The sequence below is a fragment of the Prionailurus bengalensis genome, chromosome B1 (assembly GCF_016509475.1).
Source record: "Prionailurus bengalensis isolate Pbe53 chromosome B1, Fcat_Pben_1.1_paternal_pri, whole genome shotgun sequence".
NCBI classification, from domain to species: domain Eukaryota; kingdom Metazoa; phylum Chordata; class Mammalia; order Carnivora; family Felidae; genus Prionailurus; species Prionailurus bengalensis.
The window spans coordinates 144,189,420-144,213,077 of record NC_057344.1 but is presented as its reverse complement, the minus strand read 5'-3'; the positions used below and the strand labels follow the sequence as shown (position 1 = coordinate 144,213,077).

The 23,658-nt window shown below is 39.4% G+C and overlaps 1 protein-coding gene across 6 annotated transcripts in view; it reads right to left on the bottom strand.

Moving 5' to 3' along the window:
• CCDC158 (coiled-coil domain containing 158) overlaps positions 1-23,658 on the bottom strand; it is a 116,280-nt gene that overhangs the window by 64,112 nt on the left and 28,510 nt on the right. For 5 of the 6 annotated variants that reach the window (XM_043572429.1, XM_043572426.1, XM_043572430.1 and 2 more), the window contains 8 exons: positions 22,894-23,003; positions 22,453-22,780; positions 22,021-22,097; positions 21,037-21,147; positions 19,577-19,691; positions 12,846-12,965; positions 10,659-10,856; positions 9,037-9,519 (listed from right to left, as the gene is read on the bottom strand). In XM_043572429.1, coding sequence (XP_043428364.1) covers positions 9,037-9,519; positions 10,659-10,856; positions 12,846-12,965; positions 19,577-19,691; positions 21,037-21,147; positions 22,021-22,097; positions 22,453-22,780; positions 22,894-23,003 — 1,542 coding nt within the window. The remainder of the gene's footprint in view (positions 1-9,036; positions 9,520-10,658; positions 10,857-12,845; positions 12,966-19,576; positions 19,692-21,036; positions 21,148-22,020; positions 22,098-22,452; positions 22,781-22,893; positions 23,004-23,658) is intronic. The other variant, XM_043572431.1, reaches the window with a different exon arrangement.

Sequence of the window (23,658 nt, the reverse complement as noted above, 5' to 3'; positions counted from 1 at the left end):
ATCTAGACACACGGTCAATAAAGAAACAAGGGCCCTGAATGAGACATTGGATGAGATGGACTTGACAGATATATTTAGAACTCTGCATCCCAAAGCAACAGAATATACTTTCTTCTCGAGTGCACATGGAACATTCTCCAAGATAGATCATATACTGGGTCACAAAACAGCCCTTCATAAGTTTACAAGAATTGAAATTATACCATGCTTACTTTCAGACCACAATGCCATGAAGCTTGAAATCAACCACAGGAAAAAGTCTGGAAAACCTCCAAAAGCATGGAGGTTAAAGAACACCCTACTAACGAATGAGTGGGTCAACCAGGCAATTAGAGAAGAAATTAAAAAATATATGGAAACAAACGAAAATGAAAATACAACAATCCAAACGCTTTGGGACGCAGCAAAGGCAGTCCTGAGAGGAAAATACATTGCAATCCAGGCCTATCTCAAGAAACAAGAAAAATCCCAAATACAAAATCTAACAGCACACCTAAAGGAACTAGAAGCAGAACAGCAAAGGCAGCCTAAGCCCAGCAGAAGAAGAGAAATAATAAAGATCAGAGCAGAAATAAACAATATAGAAACTAAAAAAACTGTAGAGCAGATCAACGAAACCAAGAGTTGGTTTTTTGAAAAAATAAACAAAATTGACAAACCTCTAGCCAGGCTTCTCAAAAAGAAAAGGGAGATGACCCAAATAGATAAAATCATGAATGAAAATGGAATGATTACAACCAATCCCTCAGAGATACAAACAATTATCAGGGAATACTATGAAAACTTATATGCCAACAAATTGGACAACCTGGAAGAAATGGACGAATTCCTGAACACCCACACGCTTCCAAAACTCAATCAGGAGGAAATAGAAAGCTTGAACAGACCCATAACCAGCGAAGAAATTGAATCGGTTATCAAAAATCTCCCAACAAATAAGAGTCCAGGACCAGATGGCTTCCCAGGGGAGTTCTACCAGACGTTTAAAGCAGAGATAATACCTATCCTTCTCAAGCTATTCCAAGAAATAGAAAGGGAAGGAAAACTTCCAGACTCATTCTATGAAGCCAGTATTACTTTGATTCCTAAACCAGACAGAGACCCAGTAAAAAAAGAGAACTACAGGCCAATATCCCTGATGAATATGGATGCAAAAATTCTCAATAAGATACTAGCAAATCGAATTCAACGGCATATAAAAAGAATTATTCACCATGATCAAGTGGGATTCATTCCTGGGATGCAGGGCTGGTTCAACATTCGCAAATCAATCAACGTGATACATCACATTAACAAAAAAAGAGAGAAGAACCATATGATCCTGTCAATCGATGCAGAAAAGGCCTTCGACAAAATCCAGCACCCTTTCTTAATAAAAACCCTTGAGAAAGTCGGGATAGAAGGAACATACTTAAAGATCATAAAAGCCATTTATGAAAAGCCCACAGCTAACATCATCCTCAACGGGGAAAAACTGAAAGCTTTTTCCCTGAGATCAGGAACACGACAAGGATGCCCACTCTCACCGCTGCTGTTTAACATAGTGCTGGAAGTTCTAGCATCAGCAATCAGACAACAAAAGGAAATCAAAGGCATCAAAATTGGCAAAGATGAAGTCAAGCTTTCGCTTTTTGCAGATGACATGATATTATACATGGAAAATCCGATAGACTCCACCAAAAGTCTGCTAGAACTGATACAGGAATTCAGCAAAGTTGCAGGATACAAAATCAATGTACAGAAATCAGTTGCATTCTTATACACTAACAATGAAGCAACAGAAAGACAAATAAAGAAACTGATCCCATTCACAATTGCACCAAGAAGCATAAAATACCTAGGAATAAATCTAACCAAAGATGTAAAGGATCTGTATGCTGAAAACTATAGAAAGCTTCTGAAGGAAATTGAAGAAGATTTAAAGAAATGGAAAGACATTCCCTGCTCATGGATTGGAAAAATAAATATTGTCAAAATGTCAATACTACCCAAAGCTATCTACACATTCAATGCAATCCCAATCAAAATTGCACCAGCATTCTTCTCGAAACTAGAACAAGCAATCCTAAAATTCATATGGAACCACAAAAGGCCCCGAATAGCCAAAGGAATTTTGAAGAAGAAGACCAAAGCAGGAGGCATCACAATCCCAGACTTTAGCCTCTACTACAAAGCTGTCATCATCAAGACAGCATGGTATTGGCACCAAAACAGACACATAGACCAATGGAATAGAATAGAAACCCCAGAACTAGACCCACAAACGTATGGCCAACTCATCTTTGACAAAGCAGGAAAGAACATCCAATGGAAAAAAGACAGCCTCTTTAACAAATGGTGCTGGGAGAACTGGACAGCAACATGCAGAAGGTTGAAACTAGACCACTTTCTCACACCATTCACAAAAATAAACTCAAAATGGATAAAGGACCTAAATGTGAGACAGGAAACCATCAAAACCTTAGAGGAGAAAGCAGGAAAAGACCTCTCTGACCTCAGCCGTAGCAATCTCTTACTCGACACATCCCCAAAGGCAAGGGAATTAAAAGCAAAAGTGAATTACTGGGACCTTATGAAGATAAAAAGCTTCTGCACAGCAAAGGAAACAACCAACAAAACTAAAAGGCAACCAACGGAATGGGAAAAGATATTCGCAAATGACATATCGGACAAAGGGCTAGTATCCAAAATCTATAAAGAGCTCACCAAACTCCACACCCAAAAAACAAATAACCCAGTGAAGAAATGGGCAGAAAACATGAATAGACACTTCTCTAAAGAAGACATCCGGATGGCCAACAGGCACATGAAAAGATGTTCAGCGTCGCTCCTTATCAGGGAAATACAAATCAAAACCACACTCAGGTATCACCTCACGCCAGTCAGAGTGGCCAAAATGAACAAATCAGGAGACTATAGATGCTGGAGAGGATGTGGAGAAACGGGAACCCTCTTGCACTGTTGGTGGGAATGCAAATTGGTACAGCCACTCTGGAAAGCAGTGTGGAGGTTCCTCAGAAAATTAAAAATAGACCTACCCTATGACCCAGCAATAGCACTGCTAGGAATTTATCCAAGGGATACAGGAGCACTGATGCATAGGGCCACTTGTACCCCAATGTTCATAGCAGCACTCTCAACAATAGCCAAATTATGGAAAGAGCCTAAATGTCCATCAACTGATGAATGGATAAAGAAATTGTGGTTTATATACACAATGGAATATTACATGGCAATGAGAAAAAATGAAATATGGCCTTTTGTAGCAACGTGGATGGAACTGGAGAGTGTGATGCTAAGTGAAATAAGCCATACAGAGAAAGACAGATACCATATGGTCTCACTCTTATGTGGATCCTGAGAAACTTAACAGGAACCCATGGGGGAGGGGAAGGAAAAAAAAAAAAAAAGAGGTTAGAATGGGAGAGAGCCAAAGCATAAGAGACTGTTAAAAACTGAGAACAAACTGAGGGTTGATGGGGGGTGGGAGGGAGGAGAGGGTGGGTGATGGGTATTGAGGAGGGCACCTTTTGGGATGAGCACTGGGTGTTGTATGGAAACCAATTTGTCAATAAATTTCAGAAAAAAAAAAAATAAAAAAATAAAAAAAAAATAAATATACCAAAACCACAAAAAAAAAAAAAAAGCCTAGATCAAGAGTTGGATGCTTCACTGACTGAGCCACCCAAGTGCCCCTAAGACTGAATTCCAAGCCACCTCTCAGTTACTCATTTCCCTGGGCTTCTCCCTTGTATATATGAGATATATGTATTAATAAACTTCTGTTTGTTCTTTTCTTGTTGATCTGCCTTGGTTTCAGGGGTTCAACCGAGCGAGAATTCAGAAAGACAGAAGGAGAAGGATTTCTCCTGCTCTACACTGGAGCGGACTGAGCATGGGGGAAAAAAGGAGTTGGAGATGAAGTCAGGGAGGGAGCCGTGGGTAAGACTGACCTTAGAGGCAGTGTAAGGATGTGAGAGTTCATTCTGAGTGAGATAAGAAGCTGTTGGACAGTTTTGAGCATGGGAGTGATGTAACGCTTTAAAATAGGATTCTGGTTCCTGTGTGAAGCATAAACAGTAGTGGGGGGTGGAGGTAGTAGGGGAAGCAGGGAGACCAATGAGTAGGCAGTTGCAAGAGCAAGTGAGTGAGGTGGTGGCTGGATCTGGTCCTTGGGTGAAACAGGTAATAGCAATATGGAAAGTCTGATTTTGCATTTCCAGCTGTCAGAAGTTCCCAGCTTGGTATGCCTCTGCAAACTCTGACCAAACCACTCCTATTTCTTACAGAAGGCTTTTTCTCTGGACTTCTTCCCCATCCTTCTGTAGGGGCACCGCCTACTCTGAGTCAGGCACTTAAGTTTGAAATCTCAAAGTCTGCTATGTCTGTCCCTTTCTCCTAACCCCTATACTCAACTGTTCTCCAAATCCTTCCCTAGGCAATGCGGATTATCCTCGCCTCTCATGTGGATTCCTACAACTGCCTCTTAACTGGTCTCTGTATTGGTAAGCCTTCCTAGGATGAAACCCCTTTACCAGGACCTAGGTCTGCAATACCCACATGTGACCATCGAGCACCTGAAATGTAGCTAATCTAAGGGGACATGTGCTACAAGTGGAAAACGCACTGGATTTCAAGGACTTCATATTAAAAGACAATGTAAAATACCTCAATAATTTGTTACATTGATCGCAATATAAAAATATCACCATATTTGACATATATTGGTTAAATAAAAGTCCTTCCATCTGTTTCTTTTCAAGTGTCTACTAAAAAATTTAAAAATTCTATATGTGGCTCATGTAATTTCTAGTGGACAGAGCAGGCTTAGATCCTTCCAAGTTAACACCGTTAAAAAAAAAAAACAACTTACTTTTTGGTCACCAGATTGTTCCCCCAAAGTAAGACCTGTCATCCAGAAATATAATATTAGCTAATGCAGTTTGCACAGTAGCTAATGCTACTTAGAGGCCAATGCTGTGTTTGCAATGTAGAGGCCAATGCTGTGTTTGCAATGTAAACAGGTAACAGGCTTCCAGCTGCTTCAGAAAGGACTGGTGGAGAGCACAGGCCTCTCTCACTGCACAATCCCTGGGACAGCCTGAGGCATCACATGTGTTGGGCATATGCTATCCTGTTCCACCTCATGGAATCAGCTGATGGACTTTCAGTCCTTTCTTAGCCTTTTCAGAAAGGATCCGGCTTTGAGGGCCCGCAGCTCATCCTGGTTCTGTGCTGTCAGTGTGTGCAGGACCCAGCCTGAAGAGGTGAGAGAAACCACATGTTCTGGGGCTCGGATTCCCCTCCCTTCTGCTGCTTGGGCTGTGGAGGGAAATGGTTGTGGCAGTAAAGCTCAGGTTTCTACCTACATCCTCTGTGCCTGTGTGAAGCTCTTCTCACTGGAGGAATTTCCCTGAAGCTGCTCCTGCTCCACGTTTGGGAACTGAAAACTAGTTTCCACCCTCTCCGATCTATCTTTGAATTCTCTGTCCAAACTTTGCCCTGTTAATCTACCCCAACATGGCCTTTGTCGTGTCACCTCCTCTTCTCTATCCAAAACCCTTAATGGCTCTCACACCATCTCTAGGCTGAAGCACACACTGAACTTCCCCTTCCTAGAAATACCTCATTCCTCCTCTTTGCCTATTTCAAGTCCCCGCTTCTCTATGAAGTCTTCCTGAGCCACCGCGGTCACAGAGATCCACGCTGCTCTGGGGCCACTCTGATACTAGAAGGTGATGTGTGCTGTCTGGAAATGTATCTAAAAACACCGAGTCTCCGGCCTCATCCTAAACCTACTGTATCAGAAACCCTGGGGTGGGGCTCAGCAGTCTGTGTTTTAACAAGCCCTCCAGGTGACTCTGGTTCTGACTGAGAAGCACTGCCCTATATAATATTTACTCATAGACTGCCTAGGGTCAAATCCCAAGGTAGTGTTGCTCTCAGGTAAGTTATTGAGTCTCTCTGTCTCAGCTTCCGCATCTTTAAGATGGGATAACAACATGCCCACCTCATTAGGTTTTTGTGAAGATTAAATTTAATTTTTAGGGTATAAGACTCAACAATTATAGGGTACAAGTCTCTTTTTTCCTTAACAAAAGGTACAACAATCTTCTTTTCTCCTCTAGTAGGTCTGTAAACCTATCTAAAGTTTTCATTGTAAACACTGGCCATTGAGAAGCCTTTTTATAAATCTCTTTCATGGTGAATTTGACCATCATAAAATATCCTCATGATATAATCAAGTAAAAACTTAAACACTAGGAAATCAAAACAATTTTATAATCAAGAAAACTTAAGCACAGTTCTTTATGCAATGAACCTGTATATTTCCATAAGATTAAGTAACTATCATTGGCCCTACTTTTAGAATGAGGAAACTGAGTCATCTAAGGTTTATGTGATTTGTCTCCTTTTACTCACCAAGTCAGAGATACAGGTGATGTAAAGCTTGGGATATCAAATTTTACAATTCATCCAATCATATATTTGAGTACCTGCTGGGTGCAATGCATAAAAATACAGGGCAGGGGGTACAAAAATGAAAAAGATGTGTATCCTACTGTGAAGAGTCTGCTGTCTTATGGGGATGAGGGGACACTGTTGTTTAAACCCACTCAGTGCAACAGAGAATGTGACCAGGTTGTGACAGATAGAGATAAAGAGCGATAAGGTTCTGAAGGAGAATGGGATGGGGGAAGGGAACATTTACTAAACATCTTCTGTACACCTGGAATTAGGCTAAGTCCTTGATACATATTTTCTCATTTAAGCCTCTAGTAACCAAGTAAAGTTATTGGGGGTCTTTTGTTTATTCTTTTCTTTGTCTTTTTTTTTTAATGTTTATTTTTGCGAGAGAGAGTGCATGCGTGTGGAGGAGGGGCAGAGAGGGGGACAGAGGATCCAAAGCAGGATCTGCTCTGACAGCAGAGAGCCCAATTTGGGGCTAAAACTCACAAACCATGTGATCATGACCTGAGTCGAAGTCAGATGTTCAACCGACTGAGCCACTCAGGTACCCCTTTCTTTTTTTTTTATTTTCTTTTTTTAATTTTAATTTCAGTTAGTTAACATACAGTATTGTATTAGTTTCAGGTGTACAATATAGTGATTCAACACTTGCCTATGACACCTAGTGCTCATCATGACAAGTGCTCTCCTTAATCCCACCACCTATTTAACCCATCACCCACTGACCTCCCCTCTGGTAACCATCAGTTTGTTCTCCTTACATAAGAGTCTGTTCTTGCTTTGTATGTCTCTTTTTTTTCCCCTTTCTCATTTTATTTCTTAAATTCTGCATATAGGTGAAAGCATATAATATTTGTCTTTCTCTGACTTATTTTGTTTAGCATAATATTCTCTAGCTCCATCCGTGTCATTGCAAATGGCAAGATTTCGTTCTTTTTTATGGCTGAGTAATATTCCATTGTATGTATATATCACATTTTCTTTATCCATTCATCAATATGTATTATTTATATATTTATGATGCTGCCATAAATACAGGGATGGATGTATCCCTTTGAATGAGTGTTTTTGTATTCTTTGGGTAAATACTCAGTAGTAAGATTTCTGGATCATAGGGTAGTTCTACTTTTAACTTTTTGAAGAATTTCTATACTGTTTTCCACAGTGGCTGCACCAGTTTGCATTCCCACCAACAGTGCATGAGGGTTCTTTTTTATCCACATCCTTGCCAGCACCTGTTCAAGAAATCCCAGTCTTTTAAAGTGGGTTAAAAATGCACATGCACAACTTCTGCCACCAAGCACTGTTGGTGGGAATGCAAACTGGTGCAGCCACTGTGGAAAACAGTACAGAAGTTTCTCAAAAAGTTAAAAAAAAAATAGAACCACCCTACATAGAGCAATTGCCCTACTGTGTATTTACCCAAAGAATACAAAAATACTAGCAGCACCTGGGTGGCTCAGTTAGTTAAGCGTCCCAACCCTTGGTTTCAACCCAGGTCATGATCTCAAGGTTTGTGAGTTTGAGCCCCACATTGGGCTCTGAGCTGACAGTGCAGAGCCTGCTTGGGATTTTCTCTCTCTCTGCCCCTTCCCCACTTGCATGCTCTATCTCAAAAGAAACAAAAAAAAAATTTAGAATAAAAAAATACTAATTCAAAGGGATACATGTGCCCCTAAGTTTACAGAAGCATGATCTACAATAGCCAAGTTATGGAAACAGCCCAAGTGTCTATCGATTGATGAATGGATAAAGAAATGTGAAATATACATACAATGGAATATTACTCAGACATAAAAAGAATGAAATCTTGCCATTTTGCAACGACATGGATGAAGCTAGAAAGTATTACACACTAAGCAAAATAAATCAGTCAGAGAAAGACAGATATTGACTTCCCTCATATGTGGAATCTGACAAAAGAAAGGGGGGAAAAAGAGAGAGAGAGAGAGAAAGACAAAGCAAGAATAGACTCTTAAGTATGGGGACAAACTGATGGTTACCCGAGGGGAGGTGGATGAGGGGGATGGTTAAACGGGTGATGGGGATTAAGGAGGGCACTTGGTGTGATGAGCATCGGGTGATGTATGGAAGTGCTGAATCACTATATTGCACAACTGAAACTCATATTACAAAATATGTTAGCTGTTCTTTTTTTTTTTTACAGATATGGAGGCCAAGATTTAGTGAACAATGCAGTGTTTTATAGTCATTGAGTGGTGAGAGATGGGATTCAAAGATGGGTCTATCTGAAGAGGGAGAAAATACTTCAAACTGTGGGATCAGAAATGGCTTCATGAGGAACCTGGATTTTCTGATTTTTTTTCTCTTTCATATCAGTAGTCCTGAACCAGTTTGGGGCCACCCACTCCTTCTGGAATCTAATAAAAGTATGGATCCTTTCTCACAAAAACACACAGATGCACTCAGACACAATTAGTTTCAAACAAGCTAGAGGGTTCACAGGCCCTCTTCACAGAGCCCCTCTTCAGTGACTTGAGTCAAACTTCCTTAATGAGGGGAAAGCTATTTCAGAAGCTAAGCCACAAAAAAATCTCTACAGACCTTGAATTCCTGTAGCTCCAGTCTCCTATCATTGATCTCCTTTTCGAGCTGAGCCTTTTCCACTTGCATGGCACCAGCCGTTCGTCCATGCTGGCCAACCAGCTGTGTCATGTTTTCGATCTGCTGTCGCAAAATCTCGATCACCTTGTCCTTCTCTGCCATCTGGAGCCTGAGGGCCTCACACTCCGTCTGCACGTTTCTGAGGTGATCTCCCTCCGTCTTCAGGTGCTGCAGCTCCTGCAATTTCAAGTCCACCCGGGAGCGCAGCTTTGTGATCTCCGAATTGGTAGCCTCGATGGCTCTCTCTTTTTCCTGGAGGGAAGCTGTCAGGTCCGAAACGGTCCTCTCTGAGCTCTCCAGGGTCATTTTCTTGGCGGTCAACTCTTCGACCACTTTTCGGAGCATCTCTTTGGTGGATTCAAGCTGAGCAGTCAGGGAGGACACTTTTTCTAGACTTTCATTCTTTCCCTGAATTGCCGCCATCTGATTGTTAAAGAAAATTTCATGGATTTGGGCAGATAGGTAGAGGCACCCTCAAGAGATATAACAAGCTAGCTCACAAACATGAAATCATGACTCAGATAATATCTACTTAGACTAACTCAAGCTGTTTTGCTGCCAGAACTCTGTACAGGCCACAGACCAAATACAGTTAATTAGACCAAGGTGGAGAGAACTTCATTAAGGAACAGTGCTCCTCCAGAATGGCTTTCTAGTGTGGGAGCTTGGGAAGTTTCCTCTGAGGATGTTTTCTGTAACAATTTAACTTAGGATAACACTGGCGATAGGGGGAAGCATGGTAGGATGATAACTGCCCTTCCTCACGATTTCCCTCCAATGTGCCCCTGAATTCTACCCCTGAGGGAAAAGTGAGTAACGGCTTGTATGCAACATGCACTTACCTTCTCAGGTCTTGTTTGGAAAAGAGTTAAGAATCTAACTCCCAGTGTCTCCTGTCACCTTTCTTCTTGCTCAGCTTGGGCCAAAGAGTAGGAAAATGGCTTTGCCTGGATTTTAAGCCAAGGCTGGTCTCTTTGGTTTGCTTTCACATTTGGGGGAACTTAGGCTTTTGTGGGATGCTTTTTATGTCTCTGTGGCAATAAGTGGCCCTAGAACCATGTCCCTTCGGTACCAAAGGCATGGTGCTGTTAATAAAGCATTCAACGTTTTGTTACTGCCGCCCTGAAATGCAGTGCAACCGTCTTGTGCATCTATCAGTCTTGATCCATCTTGCGCACCAATCAGTGTGGGGGAAAACCAAAACCAGAAGACATGATGGAAACCTTCAACCCTGCTGTTCCCTAGATGTCCCTATGGTTTGACGCTTTTCTGAAATAAGCAGCTATTAGGTTGCCAATGTGTACGTGAAAATAAAAAGGCAACTGGATGGGAATTTCATTAGTCAACAATGAACGGAAAGGAGATAAAGCTTAACATTTTAATTTAATCAGTGGTCAAAAATATAGAAATAAGCAACAGGTTTTTATGACTTGCTCAAAGAATCCATAGCTCTATTTCAGAGCTGTTCCTAGGCCCATACTTTTTTTTTTTTTTTAAGGCTCTACCAACACACATTTTTCCCTGAGAAGAGCCTGGGGAAGCCATCCCGGGCCGTGCCTGACCTGCCGCTCCATCTGGCCCTGACACTCGCTCTTCATGGCCTTGAGGAGGGCTTCCAGGCGCTGCAACTCCATGTTCCTGTCATCCAGCTCCCGCCGCAGGTGGTCAATGGTGATGCTGTTGCCCGTGTCCCGGTCCCACAGCCGCTTATTCTGCTCCTTCTCCAGACTCAGCTCCTTCTCTCTTTTATGCAGATCAGCCTATAAGAAGTGAGGTGCGTCCCCCGATTTGTATTAAATAATTCAAGAAAAACTCTTATTTTCCTTATATCACCTTTGGAATTTTTATATGATTTGAGAAGCCTCTGGTTTTGGAATCTTGTTTTTTTTTTTTTTTTAATGGCTTAAGGACAACTATTTCCTAGAAGAACATGGTAGCAGTTCGCTTACTTGTAATTTCTAGCATCACAAGTAAATCTCAATGGACTAGTCCCCAAATAATATAAAACTAAAAGGAGAACACAGTAGATTTTTAAAGTCCTCCTGTTTTTAAGGTTTGGGTTTTCTAGCAAAGGCATTATGCCTCACACCAAGTGTGCTCCTGTAATAAAGAAATGTTCAAAAGCTTGAAAGAATAGCAACAGTCTTTGGTCAACTGCTTCAGAAATGGCAGAACAGCGTTTGGTACTGAGAGGGGAGGAGCAGTTGGCTGTAAACAGAATTCTGTTCCTCTTCCACAGCTAAAAAAAAATACATAGTGTTTACTGACAGCGAAAACTCAGTATAATGGGAGAAACAAAGACAAAGGAAAAAGGAAGACACAGACGCAAAAAACTGGAAGTGGTTTGTCATTAAAGAGACACAGCTAAGCAGGGCACCTGGTGGCTCAGTTAAGCATCCGACTTCAGCTCAGGTCATGATCTCCTGGTTCATGAGTTCAAGCCCCATATTGGGCTCTGTGCTGTCAGAGCCCCTCTCTCTCTGATCCTCTGACCCCCTCTCTCTGTTCCTTCCCCCACCCCACCCTGCTCACACTCTCTCTCTAAAATAAATAATTTAAAAAGAGAGACCCAGCTAAGCAAAAACAGAAAGAAATCACTGAGGAGATCAAAATTCTTCAAGAAGGCATTTGAGTCGGACCTTATGACCAGCTTGGAAATGCAGAGATCAGGAAGAAGGGACTGGAAAGGTGGATGTGTGATTTGATTGGAGTACCGGGGGCATGTAGAGAGCAAGGATCGGAAAGGTAAGCTGTGGCCAGATTGTTTTGAAAGGTATAGATAGAGTCTGACTTTTATGGGGAAAATAATTTTGGAGTCATAGTGACATAATCAGAGTGACATTTTAGAAGATGAGTATGGCAGCACTTTACAGGCCAGACCGAAGAGGGGGAAAACTGGAGGTAGGAACCCTAGTAAGGAGACGTTGCCCTGCTCCAGGTTGAATGAGGGGCTTGGACCAAGGGGTAGTGGTGGTAAGAATGAAAAGGAGGGGAGACCTTGTTTTTCAAGGTCTTTCAAACAATCTGCAAGATTTTCAAATTAGATCTGAGGACTTGGGGACACATGCAATAGGAGGGAAAGATGTGAAGGACTATCCCAAGGTTTGGAGCTGGTCACACACAGCTGCCGGCTCTACCTTTAACGTTTGCTCCTCAAACCCCGTGTCAGCCTATGAAGGACGGCTCCACCAGCAGAGGGCACTATACCCTACAGAGGGGTCTGGGAGTCAGAAGTGTATTCTACTGTACTGCCAATATCACATATAGGAATACCAAACATCTCCTTTCCCAAATTTCTTACCCTACAGTACCTCTGACAGAGGGCACAGGTTGCTTCACTACTATTGGGATCCTATTTCCTTTCTTTAAAATAAATTTTTTTAACCTCAACTTCCAGTCAAATTTTCTGTACACACGTGTCTGTGTTTTGAATGTTATTTGGCTTGAAAACAAACACTCCATACTACCTCGGTTTAGTAGAACACATTTATCTAATTGAAAGATGGGTCAACTGAAGACTAGCTTCACCTAATTTATAAGCTTTAACAGTTCTGCTTAAGGAAAACAAAATAGGTAAAGTTTAGAACATTTATATTCAAAACTTGAATAATGTCAAGATATTCTGTTGTGTATGTATGCGCAAATGTTTTGTAAAATTTGTAATTTTATAAATAAAACCAGTTTTATGAAACATTTTGGTGAGAAACTTCTTAGAATTAATCTCATTCATATTTAGAGCATAGTCTTACCAACAGCTTTTGAAGCTGATCGTCCAAATTTCCTGATTCCTGACTGAACTGATCACGTTCTGTCCGTGCCTCAGTTAGCTCAGAGTTGGCAAGGACTAACTGCTTTTCGAGCTCTTCTATCTAGAAGGAAAGCAGAAATCAATCTGACTATGTTAGTGGGGAATATAAAATAAATACAGTCTTTGGAAAGCGGTATTATTTTGGGGGCAAAAATAAAAGCTTACGATGATATGTTTTGCAAAGTTTTTTAAACTTAAGATCTATGTAGCACTGTAAGAGGGAAATTAGCCAAAATGAAATATTTGATGCTGTTAGATATGGGCACTGTTTGTAATCTTTTTCACACCATTCAAGGTTTGTCTCCTTTGAGTATGTGTTCTGTCATTTGGTACTTAAGGAGATTTGGTGTGGCATAAATAACATTGTATACAGCCCACACAAATGACATGCATTATACGCAGAAGAGTTATTTTGTTTTAGCGTATCAGAGTTTCAATAATAAAAGGCATCGAATATGCAAGGTAGGCTGAGGTTAAGATCTCAGACAATGGAAACTCCAGGTTTGGATTTTAGCGGAGCCACACAAATTCATAATTTAGGTATTGAGATATTAAAATAATGGGACCATGTTGCTACTTAGTGTTATCACTAAAATACTACTTCCACAACCAGTAAAAAGAAATCCCTGGTATCTGCATAAATGCTACATATTCCTTCTTACTTCTAAGGCATCTATTCAATAGGCTTCCAGATTTATTATGTCAAGAATAAAACTTATTGGTTTGGATAATGAACTGTGATTAAAATTTCTTCGAGAATATATGAGCAAGAGTAATTTTTTCTTGATGAGTCTCTATTTTTACTTGGACCAGGTTCATTTAAGATCTTCATTTACTAATTCAACACATACTTAGTGCTTATATGAACACACATATATGCAACTACCTCTTTGATAAATGCTAAGTATGAATCCACAGAATTTATATACCTTTCTGTATATACAGAATTATATACCTTTAAAAAAGTAGATTACATAGGCTCATCAAACAGTTTCACATTTGCCTACAGAGTAGAATCAGAGCCTGCAAGGATTGGAATATACATTTTAATATTTGCCTCGGATATATTTTAAAACTGGCTTTACATTTGACTGTATGTTAGATATAAACAAGTATTTCACAAGAGTGAAATATACATAAAACATTAGGCTACAGCAGAAATGTGTTAATAGGTTCTACTAATCCTATAAAGGAAATTCTTGCACTCTGGCACTCCTTTGGAGGCATATATGGAAAAAAGCCATACGACAACTCCACCTCTGTGGCATGAGTAGCTTCCTAAGGAAAATGGATGAACAGTGTCAGTTGATATGATCCCTTGAGCTCTATTACTATTGGGAAAGACTAAGTCAGCACACACCTAGTAATGGCATTAGGAATACTTACGAAAAAGCCCGCAAACTTTTATGTGGGTGGACAAATATAATCAGAGGGGCAACATGATCAGGCTAAGAGCCAAACACCTTAGGTTCTGGTAGAGGTGCTGTCACATAACCTCTCTGAGTCTCAATTTTTTTCATCTATAATTTGAAAAAAGTAATCTAGAAGATCTTTCAAAGGCTTTTTTTTTTTTTTGCACGAGAAGAACAGTATTAATAGAGCTGAAATTCTCTAATTTCCGGCTGTCTTTGGAAACAAAGTATGGTCAAAGAAACCATATTTTGAGCTATACATTTAATAAGAACAGTTTCAACTTGAAGAGTTGCTCATATGACTAAAACAAACATTTTCTAGTCGGAGCTTGGCATAAAACTATTTTCTCTTTGAGCAAAGTATTTGTAGATGTGCTTTAAAAGCTTAAATTAAGACTTGCTATTTTGTCTGTTGTCATTAAAAAAAAAAAGTTCTGGATGACCATTTGATAACCTCAAACTAGAAGGTGAAAATCTATGAGGCCAAATTTTTAAAAAGGAAAGGAAGAAAGGAACAAAGAAAAAGAAAAGAGCCAAGTCTTCTCTTTCGTGTAAGTTTACTGAGCATCAGAAGTTCCTCCAGACCCCTGCAGGAACATTGGTTTTGTACTTGTCAGTACTGACTCAGCTGCTATAGCTCTGCTTTTACCTTTCACTTTTTAGAATAAAAATATTTATATTAGTTAACCAATCACAAAGATAAATGGAGAGTGAAAGGGAAAACCACTGACGTAGCAGCTGAGCTGATACAAACAGCTGTACAAAACACCTCGAAGCCTTTTGAAATGTCCAGAATAAATATTTACTGACATCTGAGATATATCAAAGGTTTTTTTCTTTTTCTTTTCTTTTTCCATAGCAGCACTGGTTTTCCCTTTCACCATCTATGAATCTACTTTTTGTTTTAGATCACTGGACAAATACTTGGATCTCACTCTAATCTTTACAGTAATTTTAGAGATGTTACCAATCACACCAAATTGTATCTTTTGTGTTCTGTGCTCAAAGACGGCACAGATGTTGGATAATGAGGGACGCTGCAGGTCAGCACGGAGGTGCATGGGCAGAACTATGCAAAGATGTTTGCACAGAATCTTCCTGCACGGTACAGAGCTCCAGCCAGTGCTACTAAATCTTTACTTTTTGAGTACGAAATTCAGCCCCAAATGCTTTCAGAGTAGGAAAAAATAAACTTAGAGTCAAGATCATGAGATATTTTTGTTGTCAAAAAGCGAAAGTTAAGAGTAAAGCCAAATCTACAGAGCCAATAGTGACAGCTTCTACTGGTCCAAATTCGTAAAGGGGGATTCTGGAGGCTCTCCTAAAATGGAAAGAGAAGAATAGAAAAAAAGAATTACAGTAGAACACTTATGCAAGCTATAAAAACTACATCTACAATTTTCTTTGAAATACGGTGTCTATTTTCATCAATATGAAAATACTTCTGTTATTCTGAAGAGACACATGGCCCTAACGAGTCTTCTCTCAATTTATGCTTTTTAGTTAGAAAAGTTTGGTTCAGACCTATCACATCATCATTTTTTTTTAAATAATAAAGATTTTTTTTTTCTCTGAAGGAATCTGACCTCAGGAGAAAACACTAATACTGTCTCTCATAAAATATGTTGATGCGTAGTATCAGCACACTCTTTGATGTTTCTTTTCACACAAATCTCACTTTTGATCATAGTTTTTACGTGTTATTCTCTTTGGCTTTTTTACCTTATTGTTATTTGGATAGTGTATACTAAAATGTTCACACGAGCAGTAGAAAATAGATTTTAAAGTTCTCAAAGGCTTTAGCATTGTAGAGTCAAGGTACATGACAATGAAAAAAATTAATCAGAAGAATTTGTGGTTTTTAGATTTTGTATTCAATTCATTACAACAAAAGCATTTCGTAACAATAGAATTTTTCAGGACCCCCCAAAATGAAATCCTTCTGTTAATTAGCTTGATCTCTCCTGCTCAGTTACACCATGTACTGATGACATTTCAGGCCAAAGTATATTCAACTCTATAGTAAGATGACAGATAATCATCTGTCAGTGCTCCCTGACTAACGGGAGTTACTATTTATTAAGAGAGCCCAGTTAACCACCATCTAGGTACCAACTCCACAGGTTCAACATGTTATGAATCTCAGTGATCTGGATTAAAATTAGCTAAGCTAATACATACACCCTTCTTTCTATTCAATGTTGACTGCTTAAGTCTAACAACATTATTAGCACTCCACTGTTTACATTAGGGCAAAATAAGGTAACTATTCTAACCTTCTGCTATATGTATCGTTGTATATCTATATGGCCTCAAAGCATTCATATGAAAAAGTCTACAGTCATTCATCAGGATGCTTATGCTTCTACAATGCCAAAGAGATAAATATTTATAAAAATTCATAAACTATTTTGTATTCCTTATATGTAACTAAATTTCTCACCATGCTGAAATTTAGAGTTGACAAGTATGGTGCTGTATACAGACTGTATGTGAATTAGCAAACAATCGGTGATAGCTTAGGGAGGGGTAATTTTTCCAAGCAACATTTTTCCGTTACAATGGAAAGCTACATACAGCACTTTCAAATTATGTAAGGAGACACAAGTAAGTTGAGTTTTGCTTAGTACTTCACAGCTTTTCAAAGAGTCTGTCAATAAACAATGAATATTCAATCTGTTCAAAATGGGTTGAGTAGTGCTGAGTATCAGTCAGTGGATTGGGCTATCACACAACAGCTCTCCCATCTCGTCTCTCACTGCTGGGACTTTCCGGGCTCACTTCTGCCAATGTGCCTGCCTCCACCAGACCAAGTACTAGAGCCTCTTTCTGCCCCATGCTGTGCTGAAAGCAGGCCCATCCTGCAAGGCGACATCAAGACCTTTCATGCAGGCTTGGTTTGCCCAGAAAGGGGTGGACATTCCTGCTATCAACCTTCAGGGGAAAAGCTCACTTTGAGAAAAGAAACTAGAACACAAAAAGCAGGGCTCAGAGAAGCAGAAAAAAACAAACATTTCTCTCTGGGCTTCTGTTTGTTGGGTTAGCCTCTAAGCAGTCCAAGATTCCTGAAGGCTACTCTTAAGTGGCAGTGGTTGAAATGACCTTGACACAAGGGTTTTGGCTAAGAGTTAAGCATGCAGTCTAGTAAGGCGGTGTTATTCAAACTGCAAGGGGGCCAGTGAATCATGGTATCAACTTAGTGAGTAAAAATATCAGCATCTGAAGAGAACAGAGAAGAGCCAGCATCACATGTAACCGGGGTAAATACTGTTCAGTGAAAGTTGCTTCAGTTAGTATGTGTGTAGTAGATAGATCATAAGGTAAGCTATTTCTTACTGTGGGTAGTGATCAACAATTGTTTAAAAGCCAAGGCTATAAGAGCATCTAAATCTCATAACTGAGATTATATAGTATCATGTTACTCTGTATTGTTTTAGAATTTAGCGAAGTCATGTCTAAATTTTCCATTCTTATTTTGACTGTGCCACAGGGAATGAAGGTCACGCTATTACATTCTGGGCTTGCACTCCACTCGAGAACCAAAGAGGAACAGCCCCCTCCTGTGGCCAGTACAGGGGTGACAGCGGTAATTAAATGAGGGGCTGCCCATAGGAGGGCAAATGTCTGGAAGAATTAGTGCTGCGCCGCTCTGGAAAACAGTGTGGAGGTTCCTCAAAAAATTAAAAATAGACCTACCCTATGACCCAGCAGTAGCACTGCTAGGAATTTACCCAAAGGATACAGGAGTGCTGATGCATAGGGGCACTTGTACCCCAATGTTTATAGCAGCACTCTCAACAATAGCCAAATTATGGAAAAAGCCTAAATGTCCATCAACTGAAGAATGGATAAAGAAATTGTGGTTTATATACATAATGGAGTACTACGTGGCAGTGAGAAAAAATGAAATATGGCCTTTTGTAGCAACGTGGATGGAACTGGACAGTGTGATGCTAAGTGAAATAAGCCATACAGAGAAAGACAGATACCATATGTTTTCACTCTTATGTTCATTCTGAGAAACTTAACAGAAACCCATGGGGGAGGGGAAGGAAAAAAAAAAAGAGAGGTTAGAGTGGGAGAGAGCCAAAGCATAAGAGACTCTTAAAAACTGAGAAGAAACTGAGGGCTGATGGGGGGCGTGGGAAGGAGGGGAGCGTAGGTGATGGGTATTGAAGAGGGCATCTTTTGGGATGAGCACTGGGTGTTGTATGGAAACCAATCTGACAATAAATTTCATATATTTAAAAAAAAGAAAAAGAATTAGTGCTGCGATATTCAACTGCTTCTTCCCATGTGAAGTGTTTTTCTGGTACTGTTACCCCGTAGAATTGGGCTATATTTTAGGGGAAATCTGGCAGCTTCCTTATATTCTATTTCTTCCCCATCAGCTAAGGTGTGAGAAACTGGCTAAAAGCAACGGTTAGAACTGGAGGCTCTCTTACGAGGTAGGATGACTTTTTGGCGAAACTGGAACAATTTGGAGATGAAAGGTGGTATTCACAAAACAGGACACTGGGATAGTAGGTGCTGTTGCCGGCAAACAGGCATATATAGTTGGTCACCTTTCTCACATGGAATAAAGAACATGAGCTCCTCTGGATGGTAGCTCTTTGCTTATTTTTTAGGGTCTCTGACACTGCTTTACAAACGCCTGAGATTAACACAAGCATAAGCTCTGGATAAATGGTTGGTAATGATAGTGAATAGCTTGTCTTTAGCTATGGAAAGTGAGAGAACAAAAAACCCCCAGAAAATCAAATATTCATTAATATCTGCTTTTAAAAGGAATTGTGTGATGAAAGATGATTTATCTTCCTAATTATTTTTTATTTAGACTAATCTTATTAATTTGGTTTGCTAGCCACACGATGATTAATAACTAGGAGTTGAAGTAAAACCTAGGAGGTAGGCCCCTAAAGTAGTAGGGGGGGACCACTTGGTACCAGAATACTTGTTAAAACTAAGCCTTGTAAAAATAATTTAAGTGGTCTTATTTTTAACTTATGTTTCTAGAAACTTACTTGTAAGTGTGCAAAACTTTCTTTTTCCAGAAATGAATTAATTTGAGCAAACAAGTTAAATTAAACTTGTTTACAATTTAACATATAGATATTTGGCATCCTCCTACTCCATCTTAAAAACTGCTTTTAATTTGATATTACTTTGATTCCTCATTTTCAAATAAACTATTTAAAAATGTGTAATTAAATCTGTGTATAATAGTCTGTGGTAACAGAGCAGCAAAATCTGATCTCACCTTGTCTTCGTACAGCCTTTTGGCTTCCCTTAATTCAGAACGTAGCTGAGAAACAGTAGATTCCAGATCACTGAGTTGACGCATATACATTGAATTTTGGTTTCTTGCTTGTTCTCTAAGAAGGGTTTAAAAGGAGAATAAAAGCAAACAGCAAACTGAGACTAAGTGTGATATCTAAGAATACTCTAGCATTTAGATACTTCCATACTGCCATATACTTCCTTTATATGGCATTGCTAGGCCAAAAGTCTGTTTTTGTTTCTTTGTTTTTGTTTTTAATGTTCACTCATCCATTTTTGAGAAACAGAGAGTACAAGCAGGGCAGGGACAGAGACGGAGACACAGAATCCGAAGAAGGCTCCAGGCTCTGAGCTGTCAGCACAGAGCCCGATGCAGGGGGAACTGTAAGATCATGACCGAGCTGAAGTTGGATGCTCAACCAACTGAGCCACCCAGGCTCCCCCAAAGTCTTTTATTTTCCAAAATTGCTTCCTAAAAGCTTCAGCTCAACAATGTTGTTAAGTGTTGAAGCTAGATGGTGTATATATGAGTTCATGCGTACTATTTTCTCTCTACTTTTATATGTGATTAAATATGTCCCTAGAAAAACTTTTAATACATAACCTCAAATTATAAAGTTATTTATATGTATACATATAAATATGTATGTAAGTATATATATACACACATAGTGTGAGTGTGTTTGATTGGTCCTATCAGTTGAGATATGAACAATATTTAAAACATCCAATTCCAAGAGTCCTAAATACTTGCGATAATATTCCTTTTTTTTAAACAATTTTTTTTAATATTTATTTTTTTTTATTTATTTAAAAAAAATTTTTTTTTCAACGTTTATTTATTTTTGGGACAGAGAGAGACAGAGCATGAACGGGGAAGGGGCAGAGAGAGAGAGGGAGACACAGAATCGGAAACAGGCTCCAGGCTCTGAGCCATCAGCCCAGAGCCTGACGCGGGGCTCGAACTCCCGGACCGCGAGATCGTGACCTGGCTGAAGTCGGACGCTTAACCGACTGCGCCACCCAGGCGCCCCAATATTTATTTTGAGAGAGAGAGAGAGAAAGACAAAGCATGAGTGTGGAGGGGGAGAGAGAGAGACAGACAGACACAGAATCCAAAGCAGGCTCCAGGCTCTGAGCTGTCAGCACAGAGCCTGACGCGGGGTTCGAACCCACGAACCGCGAGATCATGACCTGAGCAGAAATTGGATGCTCAACAATTGAGCCACCCAGGCGCCCTGCAAATAACACTGCTTAGATGGTCATACGACATTATCATTTAAGTAATCTTCTCAATTCATTTAAATGTTAGAAAAGTTTTACTTTCTTGTGGAATCTCTAAGCAAATTTTAAAAGATTTTAGGACACAACATAAATGAAATAGTATCTCTAAAATGAAGATAAATGGCTACCAATTTCAAACCACCAGGACACACATACTGAATGATTTCCAGTTGACTCTGGATGCTATTGGCTTGGCTTCGAGCACTGCTAGCTTTCTCGGTAAGTCCTGTTATTTCAATTTCATGTTCACTTATTAACTGCTCAATCCTATAAGAAGAATGTGGTGTTTGTTATTTGATACATAACATTTTGTTTGACTATTACTTATTCTAAAAACTAATGATTTTCTTTGGGATGAGCACTGGGTGTTGTATGGAAACCAATTTGACAATAAATTTCATATATTGAAAAAAAAAACTAATGATTTTCAACACTCTCAAATTCAGTATTTTGTTTTGACTTTGAATATGCTACTCATTTTAGGTTTTGGAAGTCAGATTTTTAAAAAATTTTACAATGGTAATAAATTCCAAGTACTAAATATTATATGACACACCTAGGGAAGTGTCCTCTACGCCAAAATATTAGAAATACAAAAACAGGTTTTTAAATATTCACACTAAATCATAAATACTTTACATCATAAAGCTCTGCATTAGGCTCAGGTCAGGTTTTGCCAACAAATGAATGACAAAGGCTCTCTCTTTGACCAAACTTAAGTCAGGCTCCTCTGAGGCCTCTTCTAGGTCTTGACTTTGGCACCCTTCACCCCTGCCCTTGGCCTGCTCAGGCTTAGTAAAAATCCCCCTGTCCTTGATGTGTCCTCTTAGTGATTTTCCATCCACTGCCCCTCTCACCTGCTCCTTGGCTGTAAATCCCGGCTTTCTTGGTTGAGGTGAGAGAGCTAAGGCTCAACTCTCTCCCCTAATGCAAAACTCCTACTACAATAGCTTTGAATAAAGTCTTCCTTAACCCTCTTAATAAGTATCAGAATAATTTTTCTTTTCACATGAATTTACCACAAACTTATGAAGAAAACTGCTTTGTTTCAGAACATTTTAGATTTTGGAATTTCTGATGAGGGACTGTAAACCTATGGTTTCTTCACTATGACTATCTATACTTCAGTCAGAAACCCACCTATCTTGATGTTGTTGAAGAAGCAGTTCTATTTTGTTCTGTGATTCAGACTTCAGTGCTTCAAGCTGCTCCTCTACCTAGTTATAAAAAAGAGACAATGATTTAGGGACTGGTAAATCTACATTTTGGAAAAGTTGGAGAGCTTCCAACTAAAGGAACTCTTTGGAAAGAAGCAAATAAAAGTCATACTGAAACTGACTACATTCTATCACTGTATTTCATTAAAGCATTTACTTTGGTTATACTCTCACGAAGCCACACAGGCAAATCGAGCTAGTTCCCTTAATTTATTGAGAGATCATTGCAAATAACTTATTTTAGAGAACAAAAATGAGAACTTGCCTTACTTTTAAGAACTCAGAAAATTATACACCTAATACTATTCTCTTAATGGATTTTAATATAAAATTGAATAGTGTTCTCACCACTTACTGGAAATATCCTCCCTTTAAGATAAGATATCTCTGTGTCTAATTCTCTTAGGATTTTGCTAATAGCTGAGCCCATGTTGCGGAAGTGGAGAGTAGACATGCTGTCATGTTCATATATCTTCTTGCCTGAGGCTTCTTCAAAGTCAACTAGGACTGATCTGATATCTTGAAGCACTCCCTCATGACTCAGCATCATCTTTCTCAGCTGCTCTATCTGTGTGTTGCTATCTCTCAGCATGTCCTCCTTAAGGCATTTGGCAGCTTCAAGTTCATGAACAGTATTTTGAAGCTGATTTCTTAAATCTTCCTGGGACTGACTCTCCCTTCGTCTAGGAAGTAGGTGGAAGAGAAGAAACAATATTGACAAAACTCATGTTCACACAAGTAGTTTTATGCTACACAGAGTCAAACTTTAAAATAATTTTGGGTAGCGAATGCCAACCTGATGTCAGCCATGGCATCTCTCTCCATTTGCATCTCTTGAAGTTTTGTTTGCAAATCAATGACGGATTGCCTTAAGTAAAACTTTTGTTTCTCATGCAATTCATTGCTCTGAAAAAAAAAAAAAAGCCATGCAAATCAGTCTTCACCAGAGGAACATATTTCCTTACAGCTAATAATCTCCAAAAAATCCATATATTATTAATTTACTTTTATGCATACTTCCTTCTCCTTTCACCATAGTTCAGGGTCTAATTAATCATACCTCACCTAGGTTACTGAACTATCTTAACTAGACTCAAAACTTGGCCCCTTTCAGAATCACTTCTTTACTTAATAACCAAAACACTATTTCTAAAACAAATCAGACCTCCAGCTCAAGATAGAGATAGAACGAAATTTTGTTCTTGAAAACAGGGAATTGGTTAAAATTCTGTAAACAGAAAAGTTGATCTAAAAAATTTAAAAAAAGTCAATCCCCACCCCCAACCCACTTAAAAACTTGACAGCAGACAACCAGTACCCAAAATGCAAAGTGTTCTACTACAAAGAAATTCATTCAGATCTCTAAAATCAGGCACTGAGGCATCTTCCAGCATAATAACTGATGACAGCTAATCATCCCAAAGCCAAGCCATTGATTTCCGCCAGTGATAGAGAGCTTGCCATCAGCTTTTTTACTGCTCATCTTTGAGTATGAACAAAAGCAAACAAACCAACAAACAATTACCACTGAACTCTTGAAGAAAGATTATAAAATAAAAAA